The following is a 20,008-nucleotide window of genomic DNA, read 5'->3' as shown; positions in this document are numbered from 1 at the left end:
TGCAGTGAGCCGAGATCATGCCATTGCACCCAGCCTGGGCAAGAGGAGTGAAACTCCGTCTTAAAAAAAAAAAAATAACCAATGCTTCCAGAGCGAGTGAGGGATACAGATATATAAACTGTGATCTCTGCCCTGCAGAACTTTACCACGGAGATGAAGGCAGAAGACATGTACAGATAATTCCCAGAGTAAGTATGCAATTAGTCACCTGAGTTCCAACCCTTGTTCTCCTCTAACTAGCTCTGGGTAAGTGTGTCCCTTAATTTTCTTGGCCTTGCTTTTCCCATACATGAGTTAGGGAATGAGAGTGGGTTGCTCAGGGACCACCCCACACACTCGTACAGGTGGTTCTCAGAGGGCACTGGCCCACAGCTTCCGGGTCTGTAAAGAATTCAATTAGATATTTTTTTTTCTAGAAAGTGAAATTGTTTTAAGCTTGCCTTGAGTGCCTCTTGGAGCTCTCGTCTTTCTTTCTCCTTTATTCATAGTTTTGAAGAAAAGCACTTTCATAAACAGGCCGCTATCCTTTGTAAATGGAACAGTCAGAAAAAGTAGAAATGGAAATAAGATCCTCTCCACCCCAAATGTGTGACAGTATCTTTGCATCTCTATGCTTTTTCCACCTTCAGATCATAAAGGCAAAACATTCTTTTTATCTCCTCAGAACTCCTTATTCTCTTAACTGTGCCTTATTTTTGTGAACAAATGAATGTCTTCTGTTAGCTTCCAGAGTCCCGTTTGGGGCTCAAGTTTTAAGTGCCCTTAGGAATCGGTAACATATAATGCTCCTAGAATCCAAAACCTGAGTCTTCATCTTTCCTTCTTCAGGGCTCTGCTTTTAGCCTCTTATAAAAACCCCGTCTCTCTTAAAACCCCACAGGAAATTGCCTGACACACTTGGAAGTTTCAGAGAGAGTACATGTTTTTGTTTTTTGAGACAGCTCCCTCTGTTGCCCAGGTTGGAGTACAGTGGTGCAATGTTGGCTCACTGCAACCCTCCTGGGTTCAAGTGATTCTCCTGCCTCAATCTCCTGAGTAGCTGGGACTACAGGCATGTACCACCACGTCCAGCTACTTTTGTGTGTGTGTGTGTGTGTATTTAGTAGAGACTGGGTTTCACCGTGTTGGTCAGGCTGGTCTTGAACTCCTGACCTTGAATGATCTGCCCGCCTCGGCCTCCCAAAGTACTGGGATTACAGGTGTGAGCCACTGCGCCTGGCCTTGTTTTTCTTTTTGTTTTAAATTTCCTCCTCAAAATTCAACTTCAGAGAGTACATGTTTTGACCAAGCATGTCTCTTGTGGAATATCCCTCGAGCTCTTCATCTCCCGTGTCCCAGCAGAGCAGAGGGTGTTGTTCATGGGACCTGGGCCGTGCATTATGTGCGCTGCTGATCGGAACAAGGCAAGGCTTCCTTCCCGGGCTCTGGGAAGCCCCCTGGCAGGGTAGTCCAAGCATCATACAGTCGCTCCAGTTGCTTAGCCAGCCTCTCCTGAAGTCTCTGTGGATGGAGGCTGGAGAGAGCACAGGAGGGGCAGTTCTTTGCCCCACAATCTTGTCGCTGTGAGTCTGTGAGTGCTCTGGGGCTGTTGCCCAGGAGGAGAAAGACAGGAAGGGTGGAGGCTCAGCTGACAGCCACCGTTCCACAAAGCTTCTTCTGGCAGTGCTGACCCATGTGAGTCCCTTCTGTCTCCATGTCCAAGCAGGCATTATTGTACTACACACTTGGGCACCACACCATACCCTCTCTTGAACTGCTCTGTAAATGGAGTGTGCTAAGGGATAAAGTGCGAGCTCTCAAAGGTATCTGCCATTATAAAAAGGACCTCTAGGAGGCCCCCAAAGTCTTTGCCCTGGTTGTGGGTTGAACTGTATCCTTTGAAATGTACCCCAGCATTGAAGTCCTCACCCTTTGTATCTGTGAATGTGATCTGATTTGGAAATAAGATCTTGGCAGATAGAATTATGATGTCAATTAAGATGAGGTCACGGCCGGGCGCGGTGGCTCAAGCCTGTAATCCCAGCACTTTGGGAGGCCGAGACGGGCGGATCACGAGGTCAGGAGATCGAGACCATCCTGGCTAACACGGTGAAACCCCGTCTCTACTAAAATATACAAAAAATTAGCCGGGCGAGGTGGCGAGCGCCTGTAGTCCCAGCTACTCGGGAGGCTGAGGCGAGAGAATGGCGTAAACCCGGGAGGCGGAGCTTGCAGTGAGCTGCTGAGATCCGGCCACTGCACTCCAGCCTGGGCGACAGAGCGAGACTCCGTCTCAAAAAAAAAAAAAAAAAAAAAAAAAGATGAGGTCACTATGAACTAGGGTGGGCCCTTCATCCAACCTGAGTGGTGTCCTTATAAAAAGAGGAGAAGAGACACAGAGACAGACACACAAACAGAGGAGGAAAAGCTGTGCTGAGACACAGACGCAGAGAGGAAAGACAGCCATGTGGTAATGGAGGCAGAGACTGGAATTCAGTTTCTGTAAGCCGAGGAATGTCAGTGATGGCCAGCAACCGCCAGAAGCCAGGAGAATGAGTGTGGCCCTACCAATACCTTGATTTTGGACTTCTAGCCTCCAGAACTGTGAGAGAATAGATTTCTGTTGTCTTTAGTCACCTAGTTTATTACAGTTTGTTATGGCAGCATGAATATTTGTGCTTGTAGCCCAGGAAGCTAATACACTCCTTCCTCCATGAAAGTAGAAAAAACACAGACACAAATTATTAAGCATATACCATCTACTAGGCAATGTTTGACATATACTATACCACTTGATTGTCACAGAAATCAATAGATGTGGGTGCATCTATTCTTTTAATAACTGAGGGTTCCACAGAAGCTTAGCAATAGACCCAACATCACACAGCTGGTATATAGATGGTGCCTCTGTAAACTGAATGTTGTCTCAATAGCTCCCAAGCTTTGTCTCTGAGAGAGTGAATCTCGTGTACTGGTGATGGGGCAGGAGAAGATCACATGAATAGGTCTTCTCTGCCCAGAACATCTTTTTTCCTCAACACAGGAGGCCTACTTGTCAGGTTAGGTCAACACCTAAACGACTGAAAGAAACTCAACCAAGCCTGGAATCCTCACATGCTCCTGGAAACCATGAGATCAAGAGCCTTGCTTTTCAATAGTCCTTGGAGTCTGGATACATGCTAGGTCCTGGGGCCCTCCTTTTTGAGAGTAGGAGACCAGAAGGAAGAGTGGAAGATGAGAGTGGCTTATATTGGCAGTCTGTGTTCCAGAGCTATGTTTAGCAACTTGTTTAGATGATGACCATGAGCCCAACATGATGACAGGGCTCAATTACATCAGTTCTCCCTATTGCTGTGAAACAATGAAGGCTTGTTGTGTTCATCAGTCAATTGGATTCCACTTCCAAAGTACATACAATGCTTATAATTATGGGCAACTTGGAGGGGATATCCCAGTTTGCCTCTGCTGGTTCAACAGAAACCACATTTGGAAATTTAAAGGGACAGTTATACGCCTGTATCTTTGTTGTCATCTGTGTTACAGGGGATAATATTTTGTTCACCAAAGAAGCCTGGAAAACAATTTCAATGTTGTTGACAAATATAGTGTCCATGACTTTGGGTTCCTTGAGGCCAAGAACTGTGTTTTACTCATGTCTTTCCCCTCAGCTCTTAGCACTTCTTTGAGACATTTTGTGATCAATAATATTTTGTTGAATAAGTGAATGAATGAGATCCTATTCATCTGGCAGAATATTCTTTAGCAGAAAATTTAACAACTCAAATGTTCATTTGCATCAACACTGGATCTAAGTATTCTTTCTTTCTTTTTTTTTTTTTTTGCCTTTTCTACCCCTCCTCAAATTAAAAATAGCAGCAGCAACAATAACAAAACAACCCCAGGAATGGTAGGCTTAAGGGTTTTGCTTTTGTTTTTTAATCAATATGAATGTAATGCTGAGAATAAAGCTTATGCTTGGTAAATGAATTTTCTTGATTTTTTTTCCACATAGATACATGGAAAGGGTTTTGTAGGCACTAATGTGGAAATAGTAGTTCCAATTTAGATTTTAAGTCATTAAAACTTCAGATGGTTTCTAAAAGAAGTAAAATGACCTGGAGAAAACTAAACCTTATATGAATTCATACCTGATATTATAAAATATACTTAGGATTATGTTATGTTTATTGTGAAAGCTGACTGACAAGAACCTGGGCATTGAATGAATATTTTCAAAGAATTTTAGAGAATTATAGGGGTCAGAGTGGGTGGCTGGCTTCTTAAATCAAGGATTTCTTTTTTTTTTTTTTTTTTTTTTTTGAGACGGAGTCTAGCTCTGTCGCCCAGGCTGGAGTGCAGTGGCCGGATCTCAGCTCACTGCAAGCTCCGCCTCCCGGGTTTACACCATTCTCCTGCCTCAGCCTCCCGAGTAGCTGGGACTACAGGCGCCGCCACCTCGCCTGGCTAGTTTTTTGTATTTTTTAGTAGAGACGAGGTTTCACCGTGTTAGCCAGGATGGTCTCGATCTCCTGACTTCGTGATCCGCCCGTCTCGGCCTCCCAAAGTGCTGGGATTACAGGCTTGAGCCACCGCGCCCGGCCCAGGAATTTCTTACAGTTCCTCTTTCATTTTCCTTCTATGTGAGTAGGCATGGCTCTGCCTTCAAAAGAAGCTAGTAGTTAACTTTTGTGGCCCTGATATTTGTCAGTGAATGGAATTCATTGTTAAGCACATCAATTGCCAGCCAACTATTGGTCGCCATTTATTCTGTGTGAGATTTCAAGATGAAAACTACAATCTATGCACTTAACCCTGTTTTGATTATTGAAGATTTTATTGTCCAGCCATAGGACAGTTGAAGACAACCTACATATAATTCAAAATAACAAGCCCTAACACTAGGCATGATCAACCAAGAGTAAGTGGCTGCTTCAGTTATATAAAAAATAACACAACATAGAAGGGATTCTATAGCCTCAACTGTTTAAAGTATGGTACCATAGAAGGAGATGAAATGAAAGGAAAAGAGTCTCAGATTGGTCCCTTGGTCTAGAACAAGGTGCTTCTCAAACTTTGATGTGCATGTGAATCACCAGGGATCTTGTTAAATGAAGATTCTAATTCAGTAGGTCTAGAGTGAGGCCCAAGAGCCTCAAATTCCCAGGAGATGCCAAGTCAGCTTGTCCAGGGACCATATTTTGAGAAGCAAGAGTCTGGAAGACATGAATAACACCTCAGAAAATGAGCTCTAGGTGACTTCTTCTGGAATTTCAAGTAAGGCCAATGAAAGCCACCCTTAAGTGCAAGTCAGTAAGAAGCTACCTGTGATAATCACACCTAAAGCATTTCCTTGCTCAGTGCATTTTGATCAGGATTTCCAGACTAGATCTCTCTCCTGGCCTCCACACTTGTACAGCAAACGAATCACAGGACACCCCTACCTAGATGACTCACAGACTCCTTAACAAACACGTTCCAATCAGAACTCACTACCTTCCCTCTTTCCCAAAGCCCCTGTTAGGCTTCCTCTCTCAGTGCATGGTAGCGTCATCTACTCAGCTGCCCAAGTCAAAATTATGGGCATTAGCCTTTCTCTCCTTTCTCCCAGCACAAAGGGCTATCAAAATTTTCTTTTAATGAGCTACTGAATGTACTCACTTCGCTGTTTTTAATTTAATTTAGAAATTTTACATGTCAATGAAGCCCAGACAATCAGTGGAATGGACATTATAGATCGTAGCTGAACCTACCCAGCCTGTAGGAGCTCCTTTGTCTCTCACACAGAGAGCCTCCTGCAAATTCACTTCTCCTGGGGTAGCCCCTGTCCAATGGCTGAAGAGCGTGGGAGTGTGAATGTACAGCTTGCTGGCTCAGGAGCGGACAACTCGCAGGTATAACCTGTGCTCTGGAGCTGCCTGGAGGACCAGTCTGAAGCTAGGACTCAGGTTCCTGAGAAGGCATCCTGGCTGTGTCTCCTCCTTTTTCCATCTGGCTTCCTCCACTCCCTTAATGATCTTCCCCGGAAATACTTAATGAATCCCTTGCACACACACTTTCACCCCAGAGCCTGCTTCTGGGGAACCTGGCCTAACACAGTGGTACCAGATTTATAGAGAGGACCACTTCACACTTGACTGGGTTCCTGAGAAAAGCTGGGATATCTCTTAAGACATTTTTGAAAGCATAGAAATAATTCTCATCCATGTTGGATGACATTAGTGTGAACAGGCTTAGAGAGAGAAAATCATATTTTATGGTAGTCAATAAATAATAATAATTAAAAAAGAAAAATGGATGAGATACTCTCTCAAGAAGTTAAGATTCAAACCTCCCCAAATCAGATAGCTTGTTCCCAGGGTTAACGGCTGACCTCTTTAACATTAAGATTTTCTGTTGAGTAAAAGAAATGTAAAGCTATCTACAAGTTGCATCATGTAGGATGACATTTGTGCAAAGATCTCTTTCTCCCCAAGCAAACCCATTCACCCACCGGCACTTTTCTTGCAGGCCTGCTGGTTGCATTTTTTGAATTCTGGAGGTCTGGGTTCGTGATCACACAGGCACTGGTCTTGGTCTTCAGTTTTATTGTTCTCTGAGGGCACACAATGGACAGTCCTCTTCTGAAAGCCACCTCCACAGGAAGTGGAACACTGAAAGAGAGGGTGAACAGAGAGTCAGAAGTCGTCCCCATGACTCCCCAGGAAACACCAGTAGAACACCACCAACCCCACTGTGGTCAAGAATGGAAACATCTCAGTAACTAGAAACCTTTTTGAAGGAGTCATAGAATAAAGGTACTAATAATTTGGAGATGTGAGTTTAGAAAGACTCTGTACTATAGGCTGTGTGGATTGGATCTGACTGAGTTTACTATTAGGTTCTCTGCAGAACGTTCTCCTCTTTCACACATTTCAGAATGGTCTGATGTCTCTCGTCACATGACTACAGCACTGGGCTCCAGGAACCTATGTTGGTGCCGTGGGACCCAGCCAGGCCACCCATGACTGGTCTAGGAAAGGTCCCTGCATCAAGCGGGGCCAATAAGTCACTTCCTTGGTAATTTGAATTGAGACCCACCCAGCAAGAGATTCCATCTAAGGCTGAAATTTGAGAACTTGGGTGTTGTTGGTGGCCACATTTCCTGCTAAGTAAAATGAGTGAAAACCAAATGGAAGAAAAGGTGAATGGAATGAAGCATGTGCTTAGAGACGAACAGGAAGGAGGGAGGCATTGCCCATGGGGTTCGCACCCTTGGTTCTAGCTGGAACTCCCAACCCAAACATTCATTTTTGCATCATGAGTATATGGAGTGAAACATATGGAGGGAGGCTGAACTGCAAGCAAAGCAGAATACAGTTCCACATCTGGATCGTGGTACCTTGGTCTGAACTAATTTTGATTTGGGGCTGGGGATTGGATGTGAGGAAAAGGGGTGGAGCTACTAGGAGAGATGAGCGTTGGGTAAAAAGGAAAGTGGGAGGGAAAAGACCCCAGTGGCATGGAGAGAATATGGAATGGGGGTAGGGACAGGGCTGAGCATGGAAGCTGGGGAAGAAAGAGAGCAACAGCAGACCCGGCTCTGTGCCTAGCCGGACCAGGTCCTCTCAAGCCATTCTAATGATAAGGTTCCACTGCAATGTTATGATCGCCCACCTGGCTGCAGGAGGGAGATTCACTGGCCTGTAGAAGCAGTTTACGTAAGATTCTTCAGGATGTAAAAAAATGTGCCTGAATTTACCACATATGCTCTTTTCTTAAATTATTATTTTTTGAGGTAAAATATATAAAACATAAAATACACCATTTAAACCATTTTTTTTTGAGACAAAGTCTGGCTCTATCACCCAGGCAGGAAGGCAGTGGCACAGTCTCAGCTCAGTGCAACCTCCCTCTCCCTGGTTCAAGTGATTCTCCTATCTCAGACTCCCAAGTAACTGGGACTACAGGTGTGTGCCACCACACCTAGTTACTTTTTCCTCTGGCACACTCGCTAAGTCAACTGGAAGTTTAGTCATCTGTTTCCAGATTCCAATTTTTTTTTTTTTTTTTTTTTTTTTGGTGAGGGGGAGCTAAAGATAAATCAGGGTAATTTTACAGATTCCAAAATTGTATGGACCCATCTCTCTGCTCTTGTCTCCTGCCCCCATCTTTGTCCTTGTGGGCTTGTGCCAGTTGTAGTATTTTATCCCTTCTGCCTATTTAGTGGAGTTTTGGGAACAAAGGCAAATGTATATGTTCAATCCATAGCTTGTGTAGTTTCACCTAATAATAGATCATGGAGGTTATGAGTGATTCCAAAGGCTGGCCTGGTAGGTGTTAACCACTCTCTCATTATCCCCCCATTCTTTGCTATGCATAATTGGTGAATTCCTGACACACAGCTCTTCTAAGGAACTTCAACCCATGTCCACTCCCAATAGACTCACCTGGAACTCCTTCAGGGAGTTGAAAGGGAGGCTTAAAAATGTTCTCTTACAATTTTTAATCTTCCATGAGATTGTTTCCCTAAATGGGCCCAAACTTACAGCATTTTTATGACCTCGCATTACATCACATTTTCTCTTTTAGATGTCATGTTTGCTTTGATTAGAGGTACGTATTTTGTTATACAGAGTTCTGAGATATTTATGAAGAGCCTAGTCCTGAAATATATCCAGGCAGCTGGGGCAAGGCCTGCCAAGAGTAAGCAAGGTCTCTGCTCAGGCCCATGTGGCTGGAGAAGGCCACTGCTGCCTTGATCCAATCTGCCATTACGTTAATGATGAATTTTGGGAAGTTCATGGCTAGACTAGGTACACAAATCTTGCTCATAGCAGTGAATATTAGTTTGGTAACTATTTATTGGGTGCCAACAGATAAACATCCTAACAAAGGGGAAACTGTTAAGTAAATATGATCAATCAACTTGATGGAATATTACTGTAAAGAAAGGATTAACATTGGTCCTGGTTCAGAGTACTTGGAGAGAAAAATGACCTTGAAGTATGGTTTCCTTGGACACTACAGAGTTAAGGTAAATGCAAAAGATGATGACTGTCTTGTCTACTAGGAAATTCCTGACTGTAGGACTGTTCCCTACTGGAGGCCTGTGAGTTGGCATGTGGCCTTGGGCATGTGTGACCAAAATAGTTTAAAATATTGGCAGGAAACTGAGGCTGAGGCTTCTTTGTGTCAAGGTGACCTGCGTGCACCTTGGCTCTCATTTCTTGCTACCCATACATACCACGCTTGACAGACAAGGAAGCAAATGAAGTTGTACTCTTGGATAGTTGCTGAACTTGTATCCTTCGGTAGCAACCTCCTGCAGAGATGAGGCTGTTGTGCCTAATATAATTCCTGCTTGTATCTTTCTACACAGCTAAGTGAATTTGGTGTTAGAGTCAAGCCTATTGTGCCTCACATGTCTGACTGCCAATAGACCGCCAATTTGACACAGCATTAGAGTGGATCATGGCTGTGCCGGTGCAACTATGCAACTATAAACAATGAGAATTACGAACTGTATAGCAACCTACAGATAGCTGGGAGCATTATGTTGGGCAAAATACTGCATTCCCGTGTGTGTAATAATTACAACCATCAAAACATACATGCATGGGAACAAGTTACTTTATAAAAATGTTAGTAGTTGTGATGTTAGTGTATCAGACCATCTTGGCTCCCCTGTCTCCCAGCTCGTGACCCTAGGATCTGTCCCAGCTGAGGTGCCAACCAACTTTCTGAAAGCACAGCCCAGTGGCCTTCACCTCATGCCATTTGTATTAGCCTGGTTTCACACTGCTATAAAGACATACCTGAGACTGGGTAATTTATAAAGAAAAGAGGTTTAATTGACTCAGAGTTCCACAGGGTTGGGGAGGCCTCAGGAAACTTACAATCATGGTGGAAGGGAAGAGGCACAACTTACATGGCAGCAGGTGAGAGAGAGTGGTAAGTGAAGTGGGAAGAGCCCCTTATAAAACCATCAGATCTCATAAGAAATCACTGACTATCACAAGAACAGCATAGGGGAAACTGCCCCCATGATGCACTCACCTGCCTCTGGGTCTCTCCCTTAACACGTGAGAATTACAATCTGAGATGAGATTTGGGTGGGAGCACAGAGCCAAACCATATCACGATGCCTCATGCCTCCCTGCTTCTGATTGGGCTTTCTTGTTGCCAGTGAGACATGAGACACAATGGGACTTGCTCAGTGCCCATATCTGGACAATTCAGAAGTATGGCGATATTAGCCCTCTAAAGGGAGACTCCACCAAAGGGAGACAGGAGTCAGTGGATAACTCTTCTCCTTTCCTACTCGTCCCTCCCTTCCTGGATAAACTGCCACAACATGCAGTAGGTCACACAGGTTTTAGAAGCTTTCCTGTGAGAACCAGCAATCAGTTGCTCCTGACACCAAACGATGGTCAGTTAGGTAAGATAATCAGTCTAGTAACATACCACTTCATTTTTGACTCCCCTTCTCTGCCTCCTTTCTCTTTTCTGTCACCCCTGCTTCCCTGGCATTGAATTTTCAAATAAAGTTAAATTTTTTCTCGAGACTTTATTTGATAGAAAACCTAGGATAAGACAAGTCAGAATGATGGCAGACTCTGTCCATGGGATAATTTTCTTTATTTTGTTTTTCTGAGATGGAGTCTCGCTCTGTCACCCAGGCTGGAGTGCAGTGGTGCAATCTCGGCTCACTGTGACCTCCATGTCTTGGGTTCAAGTGATCCTCCTGCCTCAGACTCCCAAGTAGCTGGGATTACAGGCATGTACCACCACATCTGGTTAATTTTAAAATTTTTAGTAGAGATGGGGTTTCACAATGTTGGCCAGGCTGGTCTCAAATTGAAATCCTGGCTTTTCCTAGAGCAAAGAGTAGTTGGCATCTGTCCTAAAGCTTTAGGCATAGTCAGACTTAGTGAGTTTCAGGCCTCTTGTCAGTCCACAGATCAGTTTGCCAGATGGCCAGCCTGTTTGATGGAACAAAATAATTAAACTGTAAATGAAGGAAAGAGGTATTATTCTCCCTAAGTTTGTTTATTGCATAAATTATACTCTATCAGCAATATTGAAAATAAAATTCTGGCCAGGCGTGGTGACTCATGCCTGTACTCCTAGCACTTTGGGAGGCCAAGGCAGGTGGATCACCTGAGGTCAAGAACAGAGCTTGATGGAGAATGACTTTGACAAGTTGACAGAAGTAGGCTTCAGAAGGTTGGTAATAACAAAGTTCTCTGAACTAAAGGAGCATGTTCTAACCCATCACAAGGAAGCTAAAAACCTTGGAAAAAAGGTTAGATGAATGGCTAACTAGAATAAACAGTGTAGAGAAGACCTTAAAAGACCTGATGGAGCTGAAAACCATGGCATGAGAACTTCGTGATGCATGCACAAGCTTCAATAGCTGGTTCAATCAAGTGGAAGAAACAGTATCAGTGTTTGAAGATCAAATTAATGAAATAAAGCGAGAAGACAAGTTTAGAAAAAACAGAGTAAAAAGGAACAAACAAAGCCTCCAAGAAATATGGGACTACGTGAAAAGATCAGATCTTCGTTTGATTAGTGTACCTGAAAGTGATGGGGAGAATGGAACCAAGTTGGAAAATACTCTTCAAGATATTATCCAGGAGAAGTTCCCTAACCTAGCAAGGCAGGCTAACATTCAAATTCAGGAAATACAGAGAACACCACAAATGTACTCCTTGAGAATAGCAACCCCGAGACACATAATTATCAGATTCACCAAGGCTGAAATGAAGGAAAAAATGTTAAGGGCAGATAGAGAGAAAGGTTGGGTTACCCACAAAGGGAAGCTCATCAGACTAACAGTGGATCTCTCGGCAGAAACCCTACAAGACAGAAGAGAGTGGGGGCCAATATTCAACATTCTTAAAGAAAAGAATTTTCAACCCAGAATTTCATATCCAGCCAAACCAAGCTTCATAAGTGAAGGATAAATAAAATCCTTTACAGACAAGCAAATGCTGAGAGATTTTGTCACCACCAGGCGTGCCTTACAAGAGCTCCTGAAGAAAGCACTAAACATGGAAAGGAACAACTGGTACCAGCCACTGCAAAAACATGCCAAATTTTAAAGATTATCGATGCTATGAAGAAACTGCATCAATTAATGGGCAAAATAACCAACTAACATCATAATGACAGAATCAAATTAACACATAACAACACTAACCTTAAATGTAAATGGGCTAAATGCCCCCAATTAAAAGATACAGACTGGCAAATTGGATAAAGAGTCAAGACCCATCAGTGTGCTATATTCAGGAGACACACACATAGGCTCAAAGTGGAGGGATGGAGGAAGATCTACCAAGCAAATGGAAAGCAAAAAAAAAAAAAAAAAAAAAAAAAAAAGCAGGGTTTGCAATCCTAGTCTCTAATAAAACAGACTTTAAACCAACAAAGATCAAAAGAGACAAAGAAAGCCATGACATAATGGTAGAGGGATCAATTCAACAAGAAGAGCTAACTATCCTAAATATATATGCACCCAATACTGGAGCACCCAGATTCATAAAGCAAGTCCGTAAAGACCTACAAAGAGTCTCAGACTCCCACACAATAATAATGGGAGATTTAACCTCCCACTGTCAATATTAGACAGATCAACAAGACAGAAGGTTAACAAGGGTCTCCAGGACTTGAACTCAGCTCTGCACCAAGCAGACCTATTTGACATCTACAGAACTCTCCACCCCAAATCAACAGAAGATACATTCTTCTCAGCACCACATCACATTTATTCTAAAATTGACTACATAATTGGAAGTAAAGCACTCCTTAGCAAATATAAAAGAACGGAAATCACAACAAACTGACTCTCAGACCACAGTGCAATCAAATTAGAACTCAGAATTAAGAAACTCACTCAAAACTGTACAACTACATGGAAACTGAACAACCTGCTCTTGAATGACTACTGAGTAAATAACAAAATGAAGGCAGAGATAAAGATGTTCTTTGAAACCAAAGAGAAGAAAGATACAACATACCAGAATCTCTGGAACACATTTAAAGCAGTGTGTAGAGGGAAATTTATAGCACTAAATGCCCACAAGAGAAAGCAGGAAAGATCTAAAATCGACATCCTAACTTCACAATTAAAAGAACTAGAGAAGCAAGAGGAAACAAATTCAAAAGCTAGCAGCAGGCAAGAAACAACTAAGGTCAGATCAGAATGGAAGGAGACAGAGACACAAAAAACCCTTCAAAAAAATCAGTGAATTCAGGAGCTGGTTTTTTGAAAAGATCAACAAAATTGATAGACCATTAGCAAAACTAATAAAGAAGAAAAGAGAGAAGAATAAAATAGATGCAATAAAAAATGATACAGGGGATATCACCACTGATCCCACAGAGATACAAACTACCATCAGAGAATACTATAAATACCTCTATGCAAATAAACTAGAAAACCTAGAAGAAATGGATCAATTCCTGGACACATACACCCTACCAAGGCTAAACCAAGAAGAAGTTGAATATCTCAATAGACCAATTACAGACTCTGAAATTGAGGCTGTAATTAAGAGCCTACCAACCAAAAAAAGTCCAGGACCAGACGGATTCACAGCCAAACTCTACCAGAGGTACAAAGAGGAGCTAGTACCATTTATTCTGAAACTCTTCCAATCAATAGAAAAAGAGGGATTCCTCCCTAACTCATTTTATGAGGCCAGCATCATCCTGATACCAGAGCCTAGCAGAGACACAACAAAAAAAGACAATTTTAGACCAATATACCTGATGAACATCGATGCAAAAATCCTCAGTAAAACACTAGCAAACCGAATCAAGGAGCACATCAAAAAGCTTATCCACCATGATCAAGTGGGCTTCATCCTTGGGATGCAAGACTGGTTCAACATATTCAAATCAATAAATGTAATCTATCACATAAACAGAACCAATGACAAAAACCACATGATTATCTCAATAGATGCAGAAAAGGCCTTTGACAAAATTCAACAGCCCTTCATGCTAAAAGCTCTCAATAAATTCAGTATTGATGGAATGTATCTCAAAATAATAAGAGCTATTTATGACAAACCCACAGCCAATATCATACTGAATGGACAAAAACTGGAAGCATTCCCTTTGAAAACAGGCACAAGACCAGTATGCCCTCTCTCACCACTCCTATTCAACATAATGTTGCAAATTCTGGCCAGGGCAATCAGGCAAGAGAAAGAAATAAAGGGTATTCAATTAGGAAAAGAGGAAATCAAATTGTCCCCATTTGCAGATGACACGATTGTATATTTAGAAAACACCACTGTCTCAGCCCAAAATTTCCTTAAGCTGATAAGCAACTTCAGCAAAGTCTCAGGAGACAAAATCAATGTGCAAAAATCACAAGCATTCCTGTACACCAATAACAGACAAACAGAGCCAAATCATGAGGGAACTCCCATTCACAATTGCTACAAAGAGAATAAAATACCTAGGTATCCAACTTACAAGGGATGTGAAGGACCTCTTCAAGGAGAACTACAAACCACTACTCAACAAAATAAAAGAGGATACAAACAGAAGAACATTCCATGCTCATGGATAGGAAGAATCAATATCATGAAAATGGCCATACTGCCCAAGGTAATTTATAGATTTAATGCCATCCCCATCAAGCTACTAATGACTTTCTTCACAGAATTGCAAAATACTACTTTAAAGTTCATATGGAACCAAAAAAGAGCCCGCATTGCCAAGACAATCACAAGCAAAAAGAACAAAGCTGGAGGCATCAGGCTACCTGACTTCAAATTATACTACAAGTCTACAGTAACCAAAACAGCATGGTACTGGTACCAAAACAGATATATAGACCAATAGAACAGAACAGAGGCCTCAGATACAACACCACACATCTACAGCCATTTGACAAACCCCACACAAACAAGCAATGGGGAAAGGATTCCCTATTTAATAAATGGTGGTGGGAAAACTGGCTAGTCATATGTAGAAAGCCGAAACCGGATCCCTTCCTTACACCTTATACAAAAATTAATTCAAGATGGATTAAAGACTTAAATGTTAGACCTAAAACCATAAAATCCCTAGAAGAAAACCTAGGCAATACCATTCAGGACATAGGCGTGGGCAAAGACTTCATGACTAAAACACCAAAAGCAATGGCAACAAAAGTCGAAATATACAAATGGGATCCAACTAAACTAAGGAGCTTCTGCACAGCAAAAGAAACTACCATCAGAATGAACAGGCAACCTCCAGAATAGGAGAAAATTTTGGCAATCTACTCATCTGACAAAGGGCTAATATCTAGAATCTACAAAGAACTTAAACAAATTTACAAGAAAACAAACAAACAACTCCATCAAAAAGTGGGCAAAAGATATGAACAGACATTTCTCAAAAGAAGATATTTATGTAGCCAACAGACACATGAAAAAATGCTCATCATCACTGGTCATCACAGAAATGCAAATCAAAACCACAATGAGATACCATCTCATGCCAGTTAGAATGGCCATCATTAAAAAGTCAAGAAACAACAGATGCTGGAGAGGATGTGGAGAAATAGGAATGCTTTTACACTGTTGATGGGAGTGCAAATTAGTTCAACCATTGTGGAAGACAGTGTGGTGATTCCTCAAGGATCTAGAACTAGAAATACCATTTGACCCAGCCATCCCATTACTGAGTATATTCCCAAAGAATTATAAATCATGCCACTATAAAGACACATGCATACGTATGTTTATTGCAGCACTATTCACAATAGCAAAGACTTGGAACCAACCCAAATGTCCATCAATGATAGATTGGACTACGAAAATGTGGCACATATACACCATGGAATACTATGCAGCCACAAAAAAGGATGAGTTCATGTCCTTTGTGGGGACATGAATGCAGCTGGAAACCATCATTCTCAGCAAACTATCGCAAGGACAGAAAACCAAGCACCGCATGTTCTCACTCATAGGTGGGAATTGAACAATGAGAACACTTGGACACAGAGTGAGGAACATCACACACTGGGGCCTGTCAGGGGGTGGGGGGGTGGGGAGCTGGGGGAGGGATAACATTAGGAGAAATACCTAACGTAAATGATGAGTTGGTGAGTGCAGCAAATCAACATGGCATGTAACCTATGTAACAAACCTGCATGTTGTGCACATGTACCCTAGAACTTAAAGTACTTAAAAAAAAAAAAAAAGCTAAAGTAAAAAAAAGTATGAATAAACGAGTCTTACCAGGTCCCAGTTCCCAGTGACCCAGTGACAGCAGAGGTGCTCATTGCAAGACATGGTGGATGTGGGTCTTTTTGTCCAGTCACAGAGGCCTCCTGGACAGAACACTTCTCTCTCCTGAACTCCGCCTCCACAGGACCTGGAGCACTGATATACAGCAGTGACAAGATTAGATAAAAGTCAGGTGGAGACATGTTTGATGATAAGTGAAGAACTTCATATTGTCATTTTTGTTGTGTACAGTGTTATTAGGAATATAGGTATATGTATTGGAATTTATAGCATTCCTGCAAGTTCCTTACAATGACCACTCACTATTTTTCTTTTAAGTGGGGAAACAAGAATTAAAGAGAGGTAGAAATATTGATGAAGCAAATCCTGAAGACATAAGGAGGAGAAAAGTCAGAAGATGCCAAATAGTCTAATGTTAAACAATATGTCAAAAGGAAGGAATTTTTTTTAAAAGCCTAAATGAGTGGTCATTCCAGAATGGACATTATTTTATCTGCATTTTGTCTTTTGAAAAAAGCTTTTTAGAAACAAAAATGTAAAATTTAGGTTTTTTATAATGATTATCTCTGACAGCCCCAAAGGGGTCACACATTTGCAATACAATTTTGTTTGCCTCATATTAAAATGATATTTAGTCTTCCTTTTCCACTGCATAAAGTTTTATAATTAAATTTGTCCATAGTAGGAGTAATAAAATGGATGGATTCACTCAGGACTTAGATGCATTGGCTGTAACACTCATAAAATAAATTCAAGGTGACAAGTCAGACTTCTAAAAGGGTAGAATTCTGAAACATGTCAGGTTTTTGCTTACTAGAATAATTCTATAAGATACATTATCTCATGTGCATGAGTTTTTTTAGGAGGAAACAAAATAATTCGCCAAGAATATTTGAAAAGTTCTTTGAGTATTTTGAAAAGCACTTTGAAAAATCTTAGTTTTAGCATGGCTACAACAATAACAACAAGACAATTATGGCTGCCTTGCAAACATCATGTCCATCACATCAGGTAGTATGTGTGTGGTGGTATCATGGAAAACAGGGAAATTATATGCAATTAATCTTTTCTGCTCGATAAAAGAACTAATGTAGCACACCTTCACAATATTCCAGCTTTGCGAATCAACATCAACTTTTTCCCACTTATTCAATATGTTTTTAACCCCATCTGAGGAGACAGGGAGAGGAATTCCACATCCGGGGTTCTTGTGCATATCTACCTATGTGCACACAGATTCAGCACCACCTGGGCAAGTAATTTCCAGGAAAATGGGGTCAAAAAAGTGGTTCTCAAATGTTCCTCAGACCAGCAACTTCAGCATCTTCTGAGTATTTGTTAGAAATGCAAAATTTCAGGCCCCACCTCAGATCCCCTGAATTGGCCATTCTGGGGGTAGGACCCATCCATCCGTGCATTGACAAGCCCTCCAGGTTGTCCTGAAGCATGATAAAGCTTGACTACTACTGGTGTAGAGATGGTCCCACAGCTAAAATGCATCTGCCATGGAGGGTAGTCGGGGCGGGCCGATAGGCTTGCCAGATGGGTTCATAACATTCCCAGGATGGCAATCAGCACCACGGGCAGGGAAAGTACCTAAAGATGCCCAGTTCCTTAACAGCAGCTCCGGGTACTCAACTGACTTTTACGTTTTCTATCTCTACTGCTGCTTAAGAGGGAACTCTATCACCTTTGTGGTTTGCTCAAAACAGGGCAGTTTAGAAAGAAGGGTGACAGAAGGGCTTCAGGGAACAGGCTCCTGATGGGGATTCTAGAAGCTACTGAGGAAACAAAAGAATAGATCTTTTTCATAACCAGAAAGATTTGATTGCTCATCTTTGATTGCCTGCAAATGCCATTTCTCTGACAGGGCAATCTAAGCTCCTCTCTGAATTCCTGGATTGTGGAAGCTGCTGCCTGAACAGGTCCAGGCCAGGCTCAGTACCTATGGAGAGTTTGGAGGTCTGGATTCAGAGCCTGGGAGTAGCAGGCACTTCATGTACTCCGGAAATAGGCAGAGGAAGGAGGATGAAGAGGGGACAGTGGTGGCTGCTGCCCCAGAAAACTTTAGGTAGTGGCCCAGAGCCTCAGGAATCAGTGTGGATGCTTGGCCGGTGGGTGGTAAGTAAGTCGGGGCTCAGTCCTCCACAGGCTTTGACACTAACTCTGTAGCCTCAGGTTGGGATTCTTTGCCTTCCCTTCACTGGCACATGGTAAGTGCCCCGCAAAGTAGTTATTGATTCATTCTTTCTCCTTAGTTCACTTTTTGTTCAATGCCTATTGGGCTAAGTTCCATAGCACAGCAGGATCAAAGATGGGCAATCAAAGATGAGCAATCAAATCTTTCTGGTTGCGAGGCCGGGCGCGGTGGCTCAAGCCTGTAATCCAAGCACTTTGGGAGGCCGAGACGGGCGGATCACGAGGTCAGGAGATCGAGACCATCCTGGCTAACATGGTGAAACCCCATCTCTACTAAAAAATACAAAAAAACTAGCCGGGCGAGGTGGCGGGCGCCTGTAGTCCCAGCTACTCGGGAGGCTGAGGCAGGAGAATGGCGTAAACCCGGGAGGCGGAGCTTGCAGTGAGCCGAGATCGCGCCACGGCACTCCAGCCTGGGTGACAGAGCGAGACTCAGTCTCAAAAAAAAAAAAAAAAAAAAAAAATGCCTACCATCCAGGTCATGGAGAGAATTAAATCAAGTATTGTAGGCAAACTGCCTAGCTCCTGGACGCACTCAAAATATGCGGGCTTCCTTTTTTAAATTTTTATTTTTTGGTCTTCTTTCTATCATTTGTGGATGTAGTTGGGAGTATGTTTTAGCTGTTGAGATATTTAAACATTTGCCTGTTGAAAACTGAGATCATCACACTTCACCAAAGAACTTCACCAAAGTAACCTTGTTTTCATGTGTCAAAGTAAAACTAAGACCCAGCAGAGCCAGGGCCCTCATAAAGAGAGCACACACACACACACTCACTATTTGTACAATGATCTGAGTGACAGAAGAGATGAAACTCTAATATTATACTGTGTGGAAAAGATAGGGCTGTTTCTCCCAGCCTGACTGCAGAAGCCTCAGAGAGGCATGTTAGGCTCTGTCTGCAAATGGCTCTCATCATACTCGTCCTTGTTCAGATAATCCCATTGTATTCATTTCCCCAGCAGGAACACCAATTCCCCGGTATATCCATTGGGAGACCAGATTGCAACGTAACACTGAACTGTTGTGATTAAAACCATAACACATTGTCTTTTCCATGGAATTTTTTCACCTCCTGAAACTGTTAGACCCATTCAGCTTCCCAGATACAGGGTTGGGTCACTGAACAGAGGCCAGTCATTGGCAGGACACAGGTGTGGTCTTCCCTGATTTCTACACTTATGCAGTAACACTGAGATTCATGGCTTGCCAGGTTGTATGAAGACATCTCTCCCTTTCTGGGGGCCATACCTGGCTCCAAGGCTCCACCTGCCACACCCCACAGGGCTCGGGGTTACAGCTCATGCTCAACGGGGGAGGAATGCCGGCCAGGAACTGGCAGTGAAATGGCCTCAGGTTCCGGTGGTCCCGGCTGTCCACGCACTGAATCTCGCGTATCTTGAAGCCCCCACTGCAGTTTCTGGAGCACTGTGTGGAGAGCAAAAGCAAAGGCGATCTCTGAGTCATTGGCATCAGGCGTCCCTTCCTTCCCCTCAGCCGTGGAGGTGCCAGGCATCCAGTCATAAAGAGGGGTTAGGTCTAGTTCCGGTGAACCCTGCTTTCACTCCCATACCACAGAGCAGGAGGCACC

General features: G+C 42.7%; 1 protein-coding gene across 1 annotated transcript in view; it reads right to left on the bottom strand.

Annotated features, from left to right (window-relative positions):
• Positions 1–20,008, bottom strand: part of ADAMTS12 (ADAM metallopeptidase with thrombospondin type 1 motif 12) — a 411,005-nt gene that overhangs the window by 11,585 nt on the left and 379,412 nt on the right. The window contains exons 21-23 of the mRNA XM_033179311.1: positions 19,669–19,845; positions 16,209–16,352; positions 6,470–6,629 (exon numbers count right to left, since the gene is read on the bottom strand). Of these exons, the coding sequence (XP_033035202.1) occupies positions 6,470–6,629; positions 16,209–16,352; positions 19,669–19,845 (481 nt within the window). The remainder of the gene's footprint in view (positions 1–6,469; positions 6,630–16,208; positions 16,353–19,668; positions 19,846–20,008) is intronic.

This window comes from Trachypithecus francoisi, unplaced genomic scaffold (assembly GCF_009764315.1).
Source record: "Trachypithecus francoisi isolate TF-2019V2 unplaced genomic scaffold, Tfra_2.0 Lachesis_group2, whole genome shotgun sequence".
Lineage (NCBI taxonomy): Eukaryota > Metazoa > Chordata > Mammalia > Primates > Cercopithecidae > Trachypithecus > Trachypithecus francoisi.
Note: the sequence above shows the minus strand (reverse complement) of the source record. Positions and strands in the feature narration are given on the sequence as shown.